Genomic DNA, 16635 nt, shown 5'->3' with positions numbered 1-16635 from the left:
AATATATTGGTTGTAGATGTGCTATGTGAACTTTCAAGACGAGAAAAGGAGCAGGGGATCAAACCAGACGCTGATATTGATCTCTTCACCAAGGTACTATAACAGAGCAAGTCATGATACTTTAATTTCACTTACATATGTGCCTATGATAATAATAATTCTCTGTAATTTTACAAGGGGTCTTTGAATGTCTTTTCCTGTAGGCTGCAGCTATGGAGGGACAGAAGTCCAATATGCTAACAGACTATGTTTTGAAGGTGAGATGATTTATATTGAACGAAAATTGTAGCTCAATAGGCTCCTACAAACAAGTATGTGTGCCTTATATAACGATCCCATTTCGTGGAATAACCAGAATTAAGGGATGATTGTGATTATGGGCAGATTTTAGGGTTAGAGATATGTGGGGATACGTTGGTTGGAGACGATATGACAAGAGGGATATCTGGAGGTCAAAAGAAAAGAGTGACAACTGGGGAGATACTCGTTGGACCTGCAAAGGCATTTTTTATGGACGAGATCTCAACTGGTCTAGACAGCTCTACAACATTTCAGATTGTGCAATGCTTGAAACAAAGTGTTCACGTGTACAATTCAACAATGGTGGTTTCGCTCCTGCAACCTGCTCCTGAAACTTATGATCTCTTCGACGATATCATCTTACTTTCAGAGGAGCGAATTCTATACCAGGGCCCCCGAGAGTCAGTCGTACAATTCTTCGAGTCTATGGGTTTTGCTTGCCCTGAAAGAAAAGGTGTTGCAGATTTCCTACAAGAGGTATATTCATCATCATCATCTTCTTCTTCTCCTACTCCTTGCCTGCTATATTTTATTTTAACTTGAATAAATTCAGAGAGAATTTTACTATTTTTTGTCATACCTACCATTAACAGGTGACATCTAGAAAAGATCAAGAGCAGTATTGGGTTAGAAAAGGCGAAGTATACCACTACGTCAGTGTGAAGGAGTTTGCAGATGCATTTCAATCCTTTAAAGTTGGTGAAGAGCTATACTCGCAACTAGCCATTCCATATGATAAAAGTAAAAGCCATCCCGGAGCTCTTACAACTGAAGAGTATGGTTTGGGCAAAAAGGAGCTTTTTAAGGCCTGTATTGACAGAGAGATTTTGCTGATGAAGAGAAGCTCCTTCATTTACATATTTAAGCTATTCCAAGTAAGTCCATTGGGTTATTACTGTATTTGTCAGCATACATTAGTCTTGGGCAGAGTATCATAATTTTTCCCTAAATTGTCTTGATGTTTTGCGATTTTGATGACAGATTACAAGCACTGCCTTGATTACGCTCACGGTTTTCTTCCGCACAGAAATGCATGATAGAAATGTAGCCGACGGGTCAATTTACTTCGGTGCTCTGTTTTTTGCATTGCTTAACATAATGTTCAATGGCTTTGTAGAGCTGGCTATGACCATGGCTCGGCTTCCTGTGTTCTACAAGCAGAGAGATTCCAAGCTGTATCCTGCCTGGGCTTATTCACTTCCTACATGGGTTATGAGAGTCCCTCTGTCAATCATGGAGTCTTCCATCTGGGTCATTCTCACCTACTATACCATTGGCTTTGCCCCAAATCCAAACAGGTATTGGATTTGACCATTCATTTCGTTATGGTGGTGCCATCAATTCTTGATCCAACATAAATGTGATGACTCCATTTCCAAATTCCTGATGCAGGTTTTTTCGACAGTTTTTACTTTTACTCATCCTCCACCAAATGTCTCTGTCGCTTTTTCGTTTCATTGCTGCAGTTGGACGAAGTCCGCTTGTGGCAAACACATTTGGAACATTTTCACTTCTGATTGTATTAGTTCTTGGCGGATTCGTTGTATCCAGAGGTGCCATACCATCTCAATAGAGTATCACTTGACATATAAATAACATTAGGATGTAATCTAGACTTGAAATAATTTAACATTCCTTGCGGATTTTATGTTTGCAGATGATATTAAGCCCTGGTGGATATGGGGTTATTGGACATCTCCTCTCATGTATGCTCAAAATGCTATTGCAGTGAATGAATTTCTATCAAGCCGTTGGCAAAAGGTTAGGATCGGAAGTGAATTTAAATTTGTGCAATCCAGGATCATTGATGTTTGTGTAGTGCTGTTAAAATTTTATGATAATGTTATGTTGGTTATTTTTGCAGCCAGGAAACCACATTGGTACAGTATTATTGAAATCTCGTGGATTATTTGCTGAAAGCTACTGGTATTGGATGACCCTTGGAGTACTGGCAGGATATTCTATTATTTTTAATTTGCTCTACACCCTGGCACTGGCATATTTAGACCGTAAGTTGAATTTTGCGATCCCCCCTACCACTTTATCTAAATTTAATTAGGTAACTAATGGGGAATTCAAATAATTCAAGAGAATGACGATCTATGTGTACATGAAATAACATACATGATTTTCTCTTGTTAAGCTTTTGGGAGACCTCAAGCATCGATTCCGGAAGAAAACCATGCAGATAGAATGGGGGAAAGTACACAGACTTCAGAAGAAACTTCCTCAGTTGGAAGTAAGTTTGTTTCAGTTTTGTGAAGGATATAAGCTTTTTATTTGTCTGAATCAAATTTGTATTGTGATGTTCACAGTTGTAGTAAAAAAGGGAATGGTACTGCCTTTCCAACCTCTGACAATGGCATTTGATAATGTCAATTACTTCGTGGACATGCCAGTAGTATGCTCTCTCTCCTGCCATCCCTCAATTATATTGTATTCTACTCCTTGGCTAAAACTATTGATATTCAAAAGAGAAACTGTGTTGTTGGATATGATATAAATGTAGGAAATGAAGCAGCAGGGAGTTACAGAGGATAGACTCCAGCTACTGCGTGAAGTGAGTGGGTCCTTTCGGCCTGGTGTGCTCACTTGTTTGATGGGGGTGAGTGGGGCTGGGAAGACTACATTAATGGATGTTCTTTCCGGAAGGAAAACAAGGGGATACATTGAAGGATCCATCACTATCTCCGGCTATCCAAAACAACAAGAGACTTTTGCTCGCATTTCTGGTTACTGTGAGCAGAATGATATCCATTCCCCCAATGTTACAGTTTACGAGTCCCTGGTTTATTCTGCTTGGCTTCGCCTTCCAAAGGAGGTCGATCCTCAAACAAGAAAGGTATATATATAACATGTACAATTTGTAATTGCACTCTGTACTATTTCCTCCTCCATCACTAAATTTCTGAGTCAATAAATAATGTTGGTGAGGCTATATAAAATGAAGTTTAAAGTCCTGTAGAAAGTGAGAATGATTTTGAAGTGTATATTGTAGATGTTTGTAGATGAAGTGATGGAGCTGGTTGAGTTAAACAATCTGAGAGAATCACTTGTTGGGCTCCCTGGAGTGAACGGTCTTTCCACAGAGCAACGCAAGAGACTAACAATTGCAGTTGAATTGGTGGCAAATCCTTCCATCATTTTCATGGACGAGCCAACATCAGGTTTGGATGCGAGAGCCGCTGCCATTGTTATGAGAACTGTGCGAAACACTGTGGATACAGGAAGAACTGTTGTCTGCACCATTCACCAACCTAGCATTGATATTTTTGAAGCCTTTGATGAGGTGGGTATTCTATCTAAATTATAGATATATTATATAGATATATTATAGGGGAGAGGACTTAGTAAATGAGGGTGTTCCAATAGTTTATTTATTGATTTAATGTCTAATATTTTTCACATTACTGTACCAATAGTTACAATTTTAAAATTGTTAGTGTTGATGATGACTATCCATAATAGAATGAAATGTATTCCTTAGATCTAAAGAGCAACAAATCTACATCAATGTATCAATAAAACATGACTTAGTGCACAAGTATGAACCTCACCTTTTTTTTGGTCTTTTTGAACACCTTGACAAAGAGCATGATGATGCGGCCTTCAAACCTTAGTTATAAACAAAAGATTTGCCAAATAAACTGCTGTGAAAAATAAAGAATGATTTAAAACTTCCACATAAAATTTAAAAAAATTCAAAATTAAGATACTCAAGTATAGATCCTCTCCTCTAATAACCCTAATCCAACTTCTCTCACTTTATTAGACAATTAAATGAATGTGGATATGTGCAGCTTGTGTTGATGAAGCGTGGAGGGCAGATGATATATGTGGGACCTCTTGGTCGCCACTCTCAGTCTCTCATTGACTACTTCCAGTCAACAAATGGAGTTCCCCACATCACACCAGGATACAACCCTGCAACGTGGATGCTTGAGGCAACCTCTGAAGATGCAGAAATGCGTTTGGGAATAGATTTTGCAGAAATTTATCGATCTTCGTCCCTCTACCAGTAAGAGCTCTGTTATGAAATTTTATTCATTCAGTTGAATTAAAAACAAAAATAGAATCTAGGTATAAGATCCTATAAACACAAAACAAATTTTCAACTGGAATCCAAATTTTAATGGGTGCAGACAAAACCAAGCTGTTATAAAGGAAATTAGCACACCTGCTCCAGGCTCCCAAGATTTATATTACGAGTCACAATTTTCGCAGTCTTTTCCTACTCAAGTAGTAGCATGTCTATGGAAGCAACATTTGTCATACTGGAGAAATCCGCAATATAACGTTGTTAGATTCTTCTTCACTCTGATCAGTGCTTTGTTGTTTGGCACTATCTTCTGGAAAATGGGGAGTAAGATGTAAGTTGCATACACTTGTGTTGTTATCATGGTTGCAATTTTAAAACTCGATATTGATTTTTACATGGAAGTTGATTTGGGCCATGATAAACATATGTAGAGAAAAGCAACAAGATGTGTTCAATGCAATGGGATCAATGTTTGCTGCAACTTTGTTCATTGGATCAAACAATGCAACTTCTATTCAACCTGTGGTCGAAGTTGAAAGAACTGTTTTCTATCGAGAAAAAGCAGCAGGAATGTACTCACCTCTTCCTTATGCTTTCGCTCAAGTAAGGAATAATCACTCTGTCTCTCCAATGAAGTCTATACAGCAATCCTTTGGTAGAGAATATTAGATGAAAAAAACATTTCTCAAGTTTCTTAATGATATTCATGAGAGATAAATTTAATGGGCTTCATGTTGCAGATATTGATTGAGATCCCTTACGTATTTCTCCAGTCAGTGATCTATGGTTTAATAGTGTATGGAATGATCGATTTCGATTGGGTCACCACCAAATTCTTTTGGTTCTTCTTTTTCATGTTTTTCACCTTCTTGTACCACACATATTATGGGATGATGACAGTAGCTCTCACTCCAAATGCCACCATTGCTGCAATTGTCTCCTCAGGCTTCTATGGAATTTGGATGCTTTTCTCTGGGTTTTTTATTCCACGCCTCGTAAGTACTTGACATATGATATTGGCAACCTCCATGGTTATTTCTTTTAACTTTGTTCCTGTTATTATAGGAGAATTGTTGTTGAATATATGAGAATTGAATGCAGAAAATCCCAGTGTGGTGGAGATGGTACTATTGGGCATGCCCCTATGCGTGGACTATGTATGGACTGATCACATCTCAATATGGTGACGTCACCATTCTCATGACCAAAGCTGGAAGCAATGAACAACAACCATTAGGCCTTTTCTTAGAGAGCTACTTTGGATTTAAGCATGACTTCCTGGGTCCTACAGCAATTGTCATTGTGGGTTTTGTACTTCTCTTTGCCTTTGTCTTCACTTGGGCCATCCGAAATATAAATTTTCAATCTAGATGACCACCCATGAGCCATCTGAATCCCATTCCCTATGCCAATATTATATTGAAACAAAAAATATCATACTTATTTGTATTTTGTCATTCCATTCCATTTGAACACTACCATAATAGAGTTTCCTTAGGAAAAAAGGAAATTTTATTGAAAGATACATGTTTATTGCTTACCAAAAGAAAGAGAAAATGGAAGTCCCAGCGAAATTATTGCTTCTACATATCTTTCAATATTGATATTATGTTGTATTATCACCCATCTTAATATAAATATTTTGAACATATGTATTTAATCATTTTTTAATTTAATCCAATTTTTTTAGTCTTTTTCTTTCAATGATAATTGATCTAACATGTATTATTATATTAAATGATACATATAAATTGAACAAACTAATTTTGTAATAATTGAAAAGAAAATATCAATTAAAAACAAGTAAAGCATCACAACCATAAAATAGAATCACGCAATATAACTTTATCATTGATAAATAGACATTGCTTTCATTTATATTTATCTCATTTAGTCACACAAGATTAAGACAATCCATTAAAATCCTATCCCGAATATATATATATATATATATATATATATATATATATATATATATATATATATATATATATATATATATATATATATATATATATATTATAAACTCAAGGTGCGCGTACATTATGATCTTTTTTTAAACTCAACTAATTATCGTGTCAATTGGCATGTCGTTGCATTCAACTATTCTAAGTTAAGAGAGGGCACATCATCCTTCCTAATAAGATAGTTTGATGATTTGAATAGTTGGATTGCAATCTAAAAAATGTTTATTTGTCCTCACTATTTATAAACAACCATGTTACATGTATTCTATTACTAATGTTAAATGTTGTATACCAATTTTTTAAAACGAATAGATGTTTTACACATGATACAAAATGTGCATAATCCAATGGTATATTATTACTGTTGATTTGAATTTGAGGAGCCTCTAATATCTTCTTTAAAACACAACTAAGTGGGGCTAAGTTAATGTTGCATTGAATCCAATTATTTTAAAAAGGAGAATTAATTTATCATCCCTAAGATATGATTTTCTTGAGAGTCAAGTTACTCTTGCAATCTTGTAGATTAATCCTTTCTATTCATATATAGTAAAAAATTGTGTGTAACTTCTCCTACAAATGTTAAAATATATGTACTAAGATTTTTTTTTAAGGAATGCGAAAAAATCTCATTTACACATAATATAAAAGATGATCACGAGAATATGCAAGCTAAATCAAAATTTAAAAATTCTAATGTTTGATTTATTTATTAATTTTAATTATTTAATGTACCTTTATGAAAAAGGGCATCCCAATTGAGGTGACACTCAATTCTATTTGTTTGTTGCAATATGATGTGTGTAATAATATATAATACCATGTAAGACATGTAAGAGTATCTATAAAAATTTAACATCTAAGAGGGAGGTTACATGGTGGAGTATAAATTTTGACCAACTTATGATACATCATACAACATGTTTGAAGATAGATATGTTGGCATTTGCATGAAGATTGCATTAATGAAATGTTATGTTGTCATTGATGTCAATTAACCAGTAATGATGTTGTTATAATATTGTTTTGTAACTGGTAGGAAGAGCTAGTGAAGGAAACCGTAACCAGTAGGTGAGTTTGTGGAGTGAATCGGTATTGCTAAGTTTTGAAGAGTTGAACCGGTAAACCCTACTTGTTGATTTGATAAACCCTAACCGATGAAGTTTTTTATATTGGTTTATAATCTGATGATGAGTGGTAATGATTATGACATGTATGCATATTGTATGAGAAGAGTTTAAAAGAGTTTTTGGCACGTTGAGGTAACGGTTTTTGTCTAGGGAATGAGAAACTATATTGCATGTAATGCAAAACACGTGATGAGTTGTTGAGTTCGATAAGTGGTGATCAAGGAGCGGTCAAGGCTATCTTGAATGATGTGCAAAGATTGTTATGTAATCCAACGATCATACTTGAACCGACTTGTTTGTAATCTCTATGAGAGAATTAGGTTTTTGTTGTGTTACCGCCCTATTGATTTATTTATAAGGTAGATGAGTTGTTTTGTTTTAGAGTTGGCAAATTTTTAGTTGAGTGTGTGGTTGCCGAACCAGATGATGTATCTGCAGTTTGTGTAAAGGCATATAGGAGCATGAAAAGGATCTGAACAAGCAAGTGTAGTGCTATTCAAACAAATCAACAAACTCCTATTGTTTTCTAACAATTACAATAGTAAAATCCCCTAACTAGGTAAGCTCTAACAAGCTTAGTGTTATTCAAATCCTCTAACCAGGTGGTCCATTAGCTTGGATTTCAAATCCTCTACTGAGGTTACTCCTCACAGGGTATTGCTTCTAATAGGGCATTATAGTCAATCCCTTAACCGAGTGGTCCCTAACAAGATTTGATCTTAACAAGACTTTTTGTAAAAGCTTTAACAAGTTTGGCTCCTAATAGGGCGAACTTTAGATAGTTAGCTTGTGAGTCTCATCTCACCATGGTTTTTCCCATTTGGGTTTCCACGTCAAAAATATTGTGTTAAGTGGTGAATGTTTTTGTGGTTATGTTTACGATGGTTGAATTGCTTAACTACTTAATCCACTTTGATAAGTTATGATAACCGACAACAATATGAAATGAGGGTTTACTTATGTCAGTAAAGTATTTGGAATATCATTGAACTATAAATGCAATATCACTATAAAAAATATTGTGTCAAGTGGTGAATGTTTACTATGGTTGAATTGCTTAACTGCTTAATCCACTTTGATAAGTTATGATAACCGTCAACAATATGAAATGAGGTTTTACTTATGTCAGTAAAGTATTGCATTTATAGTTCAGTGGTTTAACTTGTCAGTTTAGAGTTTGCTTTGAGAGGTTGATTCTGAGATTGGTGAAAGTTTATATCAGTTTTTCTATCTACTGATTCACCCCCCCTCTTAGTAGTTGACCGGATCCTTATTCTTTCATCATACCATCAAGATAAGGAGTTTAAAGTAGAGCACCCAAGTTTGGTGGGTGATTGTGATGTTCTTATGGTATAGAACTTATAGCATATTTAACCAACTATGGATTTTTGCATTAGATTTAAATGGGAATTTTGAGTGTTACATTTATGCCATGATTCTGCAAACCATTTATGGCTCGAAAAATCTAAAATAAATCTAAAATAAAAATTTATCACCCACATAAGACTCTTGGTTGTGCTTGAAGGATTTTCTATTGAAAGGATGAATGTCAAGTGCTCACCATGACATCTTAATGTTGCATTCACAATGGTTTTTTAAAATCCACCCCTAAACCACAACAATTATTTTTTAAAATATATTTTTAATATCAATTATAAACTTATACATTTTCCATCTAGCTTAGAACTGTTGACTTCATAACTTTTTGTTCACCCTGACAAAGCCACTTATATGCTTAGACTCGAAAATGTTAAGATCCCATAATTAGGGTCATCCCTAGAACCAACTCTAAGCCTCGATGGTTCACTTGTTAACTTGCTTATAAATCCTCTCATGGGAAATCATAGGCTCTGTAATTCACATTTAATGTTAGAGGGGGGTTATTCTCTCCTCTTCATGAGATCTTTTATCTCTCTTTAAACCCTGACTATTACTTAAGTGAAACTATTAAATGAGTCCTATTACAACAAAATGATATTGGTTTCATACTAAACATTACTAATCATTTGTGTTTAAACATACACATATACATAGGGGTCATGTCACAAATCACACACCTAGTGACTATCTAGAGCACACATTACATATACATAAAGGACTAGCTCATACATATCATAGGCACACAAGATGACTAGCTATGATACATCACCTGCACAATGAGTAGCTCCAATACTACAAATACTATAATGATTGGCTCATAGTACAATTGTTGGAGATTGTTGATAGCATGAGCTTGTATGGTTGTCATTGATGTCAAACCTGGTTATCTAGATGGATGTTGGTCCAAATATGATTTGTCAGTCATTGGTTATCTGGATGAATGTTGGTTTGGATATTCTTTTGGTGTTGGTTGTGTCAATCTGTATTCAAGGTGTTTCGAAATGCTTTTGGTGCCCCCAGATATGTTGCTAATTGCATTGTGGTTCAATGTATAATATTCTTTTGGTCCAGATATGTGTTGGAAGATGCGTTGAGATGTTAATTTTGGTCTCACCTTGGCATTTGGAGATTTGCATGGAGTATTTTGCATTGGAAGTAGTTATGCGGTCGGCAGGTTGATTATATCTACATGTTACACTTTGTAATGCCCTTTGGAGTATTTGTGAGCATGTGTGAATTGTTGAATCATTTGTGGATTGATGTATATTATGATATGCTTTTGTTCTCTCTTTCTCCTGGAGTGGACTAATCTAAGTATTTTAGGTCCAAGTGGCTTATTTTGTGTAATATTGCTTATTCTATTTTGGTCACCCTAAATTAGGTTTTCAATGTTATATCTCATATTTAAGATGTGTAGATGGATGATTTGGATGTGAATGAGAAGTGAATTGTGTGAAAAGTGTATGCGAATGATTTGTAATCAAATTCAAGAGTTTGTGGTGATGCAAAAGCTAGTTTGAGAAGAGCTTTGAAGGTGATATATTCTACAAGATAGTATATTGTGATAGCGAAGATTATCAGAGATGTTTTCCATGATGTTGGATGCTTGATTCAATTATTCAAGGAAAATTTCATGATCAGGAGAATACTTCTCAATTTCAATTCAACTGTTTCATTCATTGTTGATTGATAATGAGTCCTTCGACAACAGTTTGTATCTTAATCCGAAGAAGTGTTCTTCAACTATGCAAGTCCTCTTTGTATCTTGCCTAAGGTTGTGCACCTTAGTTTGCAAGTCCTTCAAGTGTTGATTCTCCTTGGCTACATGCCTAAAACATTGTAAACATTGTTATTCAGGTATGTGCACCAAGTTGTGGTACCAAAAGGGGGTCTTAAGATGCCACTTTTTTCTGAAATCAACAAAATTTGAATTCAACGACAAATTGAAGATAGTTACATTCCAAATTTGAAGATGCAACAAGAACAAGAGTCAGAGTGCTTTGAGTCTACTTTCTAAACTACAATTTTTTTTTTGAAAATGGTGGAGATTAAGGGCTTCAAAAAGGGGGGCCACAAAAAGTGGTCCTGTTTTTATACAAAAAACATAACATAGCGTATGTTGTGGCCCCTCTAAAATGTTAACTTTTTTTTTGAATTTTTAAAATCGCTTCAGTGATAAATTAGCTAACACCTTGTAGTTTATGCAATATTTTTAGGCTAATTTTTTAATGAGTATATGATTTTTTACTAATTTTTGAAGTGGACACATCCTGAAAAATAGAAATTTGAGCGTGCTCCCCCCTAAAATCATTGATAACTAATCAACAATCAAAACTTTTTAAAAAAAAATTGTGTAAAATGGAGTCTAGTTTCTAAAAATGTAAGTTTCTTCAAAATCCGATGAACGTGTAAAAAACTATACCCAAAATAGTGCATGTTGGTTTTTGACAAAAAATGAACACACTAACAAAAGAAATTATAGATGAAAGCCTTAACGAAATCAAAATGTGAAAATAATTACATGTTTGGATAGATAAGAGAGAGATTGAGGTCTCTATGGTGTTTTTTTAAGTTTTATTGAAACACGTGCAAACCTGATGGAGAGCACGGCCAAAAATATGTGAAATTTTTCTAATCTTCTGTTAAAAACATGTCTCACGCTTGAAATGGTCATGGGTTGGATGCCCAAGTACAATCCAACCCAAAGGGTTGGTGGTTTCCAATGCAGGCAATTTGGCGAGCGCCAAATATGGCGCTCGCTAAATGAAAAAAATTGACTTTTCCCATTTGGCGCGTGCCAAATTTGGCGTGCACCAAATGAGAAAAGTCAACTTTTTTTAATTTGACTAGCGCCAAATTTGGCGTGTGCCAAATGTCCTGCATTGTCCAATTTGAATGTTTTGTGATGCAAATTTTTCAACTTGGGCACAAGTTATACCCATCCTGAGAGGAGAATATATACATGAAATATAGTTCATTTAAGTATAAGTCACTTTAAGTTATATTTCATGTATATATTAGCAGGATGTTTGAGAGTGGTTTCAACTCTATAGGAGTTATAATGTAGATTCTATTTTTTATAGGATCATATTGAATTTCATACTTAGTCAAATTTTAGTAATCAACATGCTCCTATTAGTATTCTTTAGATCTGTATCTCACTATCTTTATGTTCCCTAAACTCTACACCTATCTCTCTCCCTCTCTTGTCACTCTCACTTCTCTCTCCCCTCTCTAGGTATATCCCACCCTCTCTACCTTTAATCTCTTCCTTGTACCCTAATTTATATCGTTGACTCCCTTCCTCTCTCTTCTCTCTCACTCTCTTATTATTTCTCTCCCCTCCCACTTATTTCTCTTGTTCACTACCGATCCCTTCTATCCTCTCTCTCCCCATATCTAGGCCTCTCCTTCCCTCCCTATTCACCTCACTACCTCTCCCTCTCTATATTATTACCCACCTCTCTCTCCCCCTCTATTTTTCTCACTTATATAATTGTCCACCGTCTAGTTCTCTCCCTCCCTCTCCACCTTTCTCTCCCTTTCCCTTGCCCCAGTCTATTTATGAACACTCTCCCTCTCTTCTCTCTCTCCAAACGTAGATCCATCTCCTCATTCTCTAGGTCTATCGCTCCCTCCATTTCTACCTCTCCATCTATCCCCTCTTACTCATCTATTTGTTCTTCTATCTCTTCTCTTCTCTCTCCCTTCCCTCTCTAGATCTATCCATTCCTTTCTTCCCCTCTCCATTCATATCTCCTTCCCCAACTCTCTCACTATCTCTCTTCCTCTCTTATTCTCTATCTCCATTGTCTAGTTCATTAACTCTCCAACCTGCCCTCTCTCCCCTCTCTAGGTTCATCCATCCCTTCCTCTCCACCTATCTACCTTTACATATAGGTCTTGTTACCCACCTCTCTTTGTCCCCTCTATCTATCTCACTCCTCTCTCGCAATCTAGGTCTCTCACCTATCTATATGTCCCCTCTATAGTTCTCTCTCTCCCTCTCCATCTCTCTCCCCCTCCTCCTTAACCCTATCCCTTTAAGAACTCCCTCCTCTTCTCTTCCTCCCCTAACCTCTTTATCTCTTCCTTCCATAGGTCTCTCACTTCATGACTTCCTCTCCATCCATCCCCTCTTACTCCTCTCTTTTTTCTTTTTTCTCTTATCTTCTCCCTCCCTCCCCTCTCTAGGTATCTCTCTTCCTTTCTTCCCCTCTCCCTCTCTATCTCCCCATCCATACATACCCCCACATATATCTCACTCCCCCACCTTTTTTATTCTCTCTTCCTCTTGTATTCTCTCTCTACATTCTATGTCAACTTTCTCTCTCCCCTCTCTAGGTTTCTCACTTCCTTCTTCTCCACCTATCTACCTTTACATCAATTATCATTACCCACCTCTCTCTCGCCCCCTCTATCTGTCTCAATCCTCTCTCTTGTCATCGAGGTCTTTCATCTCTCTTTCCCCATATATTATGACCCCTAACGACATGTAATGGGTCATATGGTGTCCTAAGGGGTCATATGACACCATATGACCCCTTAGGACACCATACAACCCATAACGACACCATATGGTGTCCTAAGGGGTCATATGACACCATATGACCCCTTAGGACACCATACAGCCCATAACGACACCATATGGTGTCCTAAGGGGTCATAGGACACCATATGACCCCTTAAGACACAATATGACTACTAACGACACCTAAGGGGTCATATGGTGTCCTAAGGGGTCATATGACACCATATGACCTATAACGACACCATATGGTGTTCTAAGTGGTCAAGACACCATATGACCCCTTAGGACACCATACGACCCACAACGACACCATATGGTGTCATAATGGGTCATAGGACACCATATGACCCCATAGGTGTTGTTAGGGGTCATATGGTGTCCTATGACTCCTTAGGACACCATATGACCCCTTAGTACACCATATGGTATCGATATGGTTCGTATGGTGTCCTATGATCCCTTAAGAAACTATATGGCCCCCTAGTACACCATATGGTGTAAGTATGGCCCTATGGTGTCCTATGATCCCTTAAGATACCATATGACCCCTTAGGACACCATACGACCCATAATGACAACATAAGGTGTCCTAAGGGGTCATATTGTGTGCTAAGGGGTCATAACACACCATATGACCTGTTAGGACACAATATGATCCCTAATAACACCTAAGGGGTCATATTGTGTCCTAAGGGGTCATAACACACCATATGACTTGTTAGGATACAATATGATCCCTAATAACACCTAAGGGGTCATATGGTGTTCTAAGGGGTCATAGGACACCATATGACCCCTTAGGACACCATACGACCCATAGCAACACCATATTGTGTCCAAAGGAGTCATATGGTGTCCTAAGGGGTCATAGGACACCATATGACCCCTTAGGACACCATACGACCCATAACGACACCATATTGTATCCTAAGGGGTCATATGGTGTCCTAATGGATCATAGGACACAATATGACCCCTTAGGACACTATGACCCTTAACAACCCCTTACAGGGTCATAGGACACCATATGACCATTTATCACACCAAACAACTTATAATGACACCATATGGTGTCCTAAGGGGTCATAGAACACCATATGACCCCTTAGCACACCATACAATCCATAACAACACCATATGGTGTCCTAAGTGGTCATATGGTGTCCTAAGGGTTCATAGGACACTATATAACCCCTTAGGACACCATACGACCCATAATGACACCAAGTGGTGTCCTAAGGGGTCACAAGACACCATATGACCCCTTAGGACATAATATGACCCCTGACAACACCTAAGGAGTCATATGGTGCCCTAAGGGCACACACATATGACCCCTTAGGACATAATACAACCCATAACGATACCATATGATGTCCTCATGGATTATATGGTGTCCTAAATGGTCATATGGTGTTTTATGACCCCTTAGAATACCATATGACCCCTAACAACATCATATGGTGTCCAAAGGGGTCATTGGTTTCCGAAGGGGTCATATGATGTCCTAAGAGGTCATATGGCATTCTATGACCCCTTAGGACACCATATGACCCCACATAACACCATATGACCCCTAATGACACCATATGGTGTCCTAAGGGGTCATATGGTGTCGTTAAAGGTTATATGGTGTCCTATGGGGTCAAATGGTGTTTTATAACCCCTTAGGACACCATATGACCCCTAACAACACCAAATAGTGTCCCAAGGGGTCATATGATGATCTATGACCCCTTAAGATACCATATGACCCCTAACATCACCATATGGTGTCCTAAGGTGTCATATGGTGTTCTATGACCCCTTAGGACACCATATGACCCCTAATGACAATATATGGTGTCCTGAGGGGTCATATAGTGTTATATGACCCCTTGGGACACTATATGAGCCCTCAGGACACCATATGACCCCTAAAAAACACCATATGGTGTCCTAAGGGGTCATATGGTGATCTATATCCCCTTAGGACACCATATGACCCCTTACAACACCATATAACCCCTCACGACACCATATGGTGTCCTAAGGGGTCATAGAACATCATATGACCCCTAACGACACCATATGACCACTTAGGACACCATATTACTCCTAATGACACCATATGGTGTCATTAGGGGTCATATGGTGTCATAAGGGGTCATATGGTGTCCTAATGGGTCATAGAATATCATATGACCCCTAACGACACCATATTGTGTCTTGAGGGGTCATATAGTGTCACAAGTGGTCATGTCATGTACTAGGATGTTAAAAGGGGTCATATGGTATCCTAAGGGGTCATAGAACACCATATAACCCCTTAGGACACCATATGACCCCTTAAGACACCATATAGTGTCATAAGGGGTCATATGGTGTCCTAAGGGGTCATATGGTGTCGTTAGGGATCATATAGTGTCTTAAGGGGTCATATGATATTCTATGACCCATTAGGACACCATATGACCCCTTATGACACCATATGACCCCTAACAACACCATACACCATATGACCCCTTAGGACACCATATGACGTTAGGGGTCATATGGTGTCCTAAGGGGTCATATGGTGTCATCTGGGGTCATATGGTGTTCTATGACCCCTTAGGACACCATATGACCCCTAAGACCACTATATAGTGTCCTAAGGGGTCATATAGTGTTCTATGACCCCTTAGGACACCATATGACCCCTAACAACACCATATGGTGTCCTAAGGGGTCATAGAACACCATATGACCCCAGATGACACCATATGACCCCTTAGGACACCATATGACCCCTAAGACCACCATATAGTGTCGTTAGGGGTCATATGGTATCGTTAGGGGTCATATGGTTTCATTAGGGGCCGTATTTGTCTCCTAAGAGGTCATATGGTGTCCTTAGGGGTCATATGGTGTCATTAGGGGTCATATGGTGTCCTAAGCGGTCATATGGTATTTTATAACCCATTAGGATGCCATATAAGCCCTTAGGATACCATATGACCCCTAACAACACCATATCATTAGGGGTCATATGGTGTCCTAAGCGGTCATATGGTATTTTATAACCCATTAGGATGCCATATAAGCCCTTAGGGTACCATATGACCCTTAACGACACCATATGGTGTCATTAGGGGTTATATGGTGTCCTAAGGGCTCATATGGTGTCATAAGGGGTCATATAGTATTCTATGACCCCTTAGGACACCATATGACCCCTAAGACCACCATATAGTGTCCTAAGGGGTCATATGGTGTTGTTAGGGGTCATATGGTGTCATTAGGGGTCATATTGTGTCCTAATGGGTC

General features: G+C 37.7%; 1 protein-coding gene across 1 annotated transcript; it reads left to right on the top strand.

The window, feature by feature from the left end:
* Positions 1-9: 9 nt before the first annotated feature.
* LOC131062526 (pleiotropic drug resistance protein 1) lies at positions 10-5900 on the top strand. Its single transcript, XM_057996217.2, has 17 exons — positions 10-93; positions 204-257; positions 385-777; positions 894-1175; positions 1282-1598; positions 1693-1853; positions 1958-2061; positions 2165-2309; positions 2444-2539; positions 2616-2701; positions 2810-3142; positions 3299-3589; positions 4101-4318; positions 4443-4670; positions 4771-4942; positions 5080-5334; positions 5441-5900. The coding sequence occupies exons 2-17, from the start codon at positions 213-215 to the stop codon at positions 5711-5713; spliced, it is 3399 nt and encodes a 1132-aa protein (XP_057852200.1). The 5' UTR covers positions 10-93; positions 204-212; the 3' UTR covers positions 5714-5900.
* Positions 5901-16635: the final 10735 nt, after the last annotated feature.

The sequence above is a fragment of the Cryptomeria japonica genome, chromosome 1, assembly GCF_030272615.1.
Source record: "Cryptomeria japonica chromosome 1, Sugi_1.0, whole genome shotgun sequence".
Lineage (NCBI taxonomy): Eukaryota > Viridiplantae > Streptophyta > Pinopsida > Cupressales > Cupressaceae > Cryptomeria > Cryptomeria japonica.
This window is presented reverse-complemented; position numbering and strand designations above follow the sequence as displayed.

Excerpts from the sequence above, each read along its gene's own strand:
- LOC131062526 (XM_057996217.2), top strand. The coding sequence starts at position 213 with ATGGAGGGACAGAAGTCCAATATGCTAACAGACTATGTTTTGAAG. Across the intron at positions 258-384 it reads TAACAGACTATGTTTTGAAG|ATTTTAGGGTTAGAGATATG; the intron begins GTGAGATGATTT and ends GATTATGGGCAG. Across the intron at positions 2,310-2,443 it reads GGCACTGGCATATTTAGACC|CTTTTGGGAGACCTCAAGCA; the intron begins GTAAGTTGAATT and ends TCTCTTGTTAAG.